This window comes from Pteropus alecto, unplaced genomic scaffold, assembly GCF_000325575.1.
Source record: "Pteropus alecto unplaced genomic scaffold, ASM32557v1 scaffold231, whole genome shotgun sequence".
Lineage (NCBI taxonomy): Eukaryota > Metazoa > Chordata > Mammalia > Chiroptera > Pteropodidae > Pteropus > Pteropus alecto.
In genome coordinates, this window is record NW_006431805.1 from 1,939,453 (window position 1) to 1,941,055 (window position 1,603).

Here is a 1,603-nt window from a genome sequence, read left to right on the forward strand (position 1 = left end):
CTAGATTAAAACTGATCTGTCTCATACTCACTCATCCCCCAACCTTGCCTCACCCCACCTCTCTCACCCCACATTCCTTCTAACCTTTCCACACACACTTTGATATGGAAGGTATACAATGTGTGCCCAGGAAGATGGGAAAACATCACTTCACAGATTAAAGACTATCAATTGAAATGCCATCTTTATTAAGGTGATGACATTATATTACGTGGCATATTTATGAGTCCACGCTCGTGCTCTTCTGTCATACTTCTGCCTATTCTTTATGTAGACCTTCGCAATTTTTGGAACCAAAGCATCTTCTGGGTTGGGGTCACACAACATGGTGTATATGGATAACAATAGCTGAGAAATGGTCAGTGCCGGTGACCACTGGGATCTAAGGATGTCCAGACAGATGTTTCCATTTCTATCAATGTTCGGGTGGTAAATTCGGGTGGTGAATGTGATCTTGGGTGGTTTTAAGGGGTAATTGAATGGAAATTGGATCTTTAGGAAGAAGATCCCGTCCTGGTAGGGGCTGTCGTTGGGCCCCTTTATAGTAGCCTGCCAGTTGAACATGTCCTCTCCCACTGGTCCTGCAGAGCACTGGGCAGGGAGGTCACGAGAAAGGTCAAGGAACTCCTTGTAGATGCGCTTTAGGGCCATCGTCTGCGACATGTGGCCAATTCTTGTCCTAGAGTCTGGCGACAGGTATAAGGCTGTGCTAGAGATCAAGGGGTTGGGGGAGAGGCGATTGATGCATCCGCTGGTGGTTGGGCGGAGAGCGGCCACTGGAGTAGAGGGGGGTGTTGGTGGAAGGGGGCGGTGGCGGAGAGGAGGACTAAAGTAGGGGATATTTGGGAGCTCAACTGGACCTGCTGGGCTACTGGACACCAGTGGCCCGTGGTGGCTGCCGACGCCACCTCTGAGTTGTCCTGAGCTGGAGACTCCGCCGCTCCGAGGCCCCGCTGCCCGGATGTCGCGCTGCCCGGAGACACAGCTGCCTGGTGACACCGCTGCTCCTGCCCCGGGCCGCCTGCCCCTGCCGCTCGCCTCTGCCGCCCACATCAGGACCCAGCGACAGGAGGGGATCCTCTCTGTGAGGTCATAGGGGCTACGCTGATGACACGATGTAGCGTCATCGAGGGTACATCCCATGGGGGTCGTGGGCAGGAGTTTAGTGTAGAAGAATGAGGGGATGGGAAGGGGGTGAAAGGGGCAGGGAGGGCAGTTGGAGGCAAGAGCAGAGTAGAGTGGTGGCGGAGAATGAAGAAGGGGAAGGAAGGACCATGGAGGAGAATTGAGGGGAGAGGGAGGGCAGGAAACTTGGAAGAGGGTGAAAGGAACTGTGTGAAGGGGGATTGGAGGTGGGAGGGCGCCCTCGCTGCCTGGCTCACTAGTGCTCTTGCTGTGGCCTGGCAGGTTGGGTTACACGCACCACCCACTGCTGAGAGTTATCGCAATAAATAAAAACAGTTCAATGAATTCCCCTCCATTTCTCATCCCAGATTTACCTGCCCTTACCATTTTACTCCTTGGCTGTATACTAATTTCTCTTTATCTCATTCTTATGCACAGCTATACATTACATATACATATACATATACATATACATATA

General features: G+C 52.3%; 1 protein-coding gene across 1 annotated transcript; it reads right to left on the reverse strand.

Moving 5' to 3' along the window:
- Positions 1 to 207: 207 nt before the first annotated feature.
- On the reverse strand, positions 208 to 651 carry LOC102887390 (ubiquitin-conjugating enzyme E2 D2-like). Its single transcript, XM_015598449.1, has one exon. The coding sequence runs from the start codon at positions 649 to 651 to the stop codon at positions 208 to 210; it is 444 nt and encodes a 147-aa protein (XP_015453935.1).
- Between the last annotated feature and the right edge of the window lie 952 nt (positions 652 to 1,603).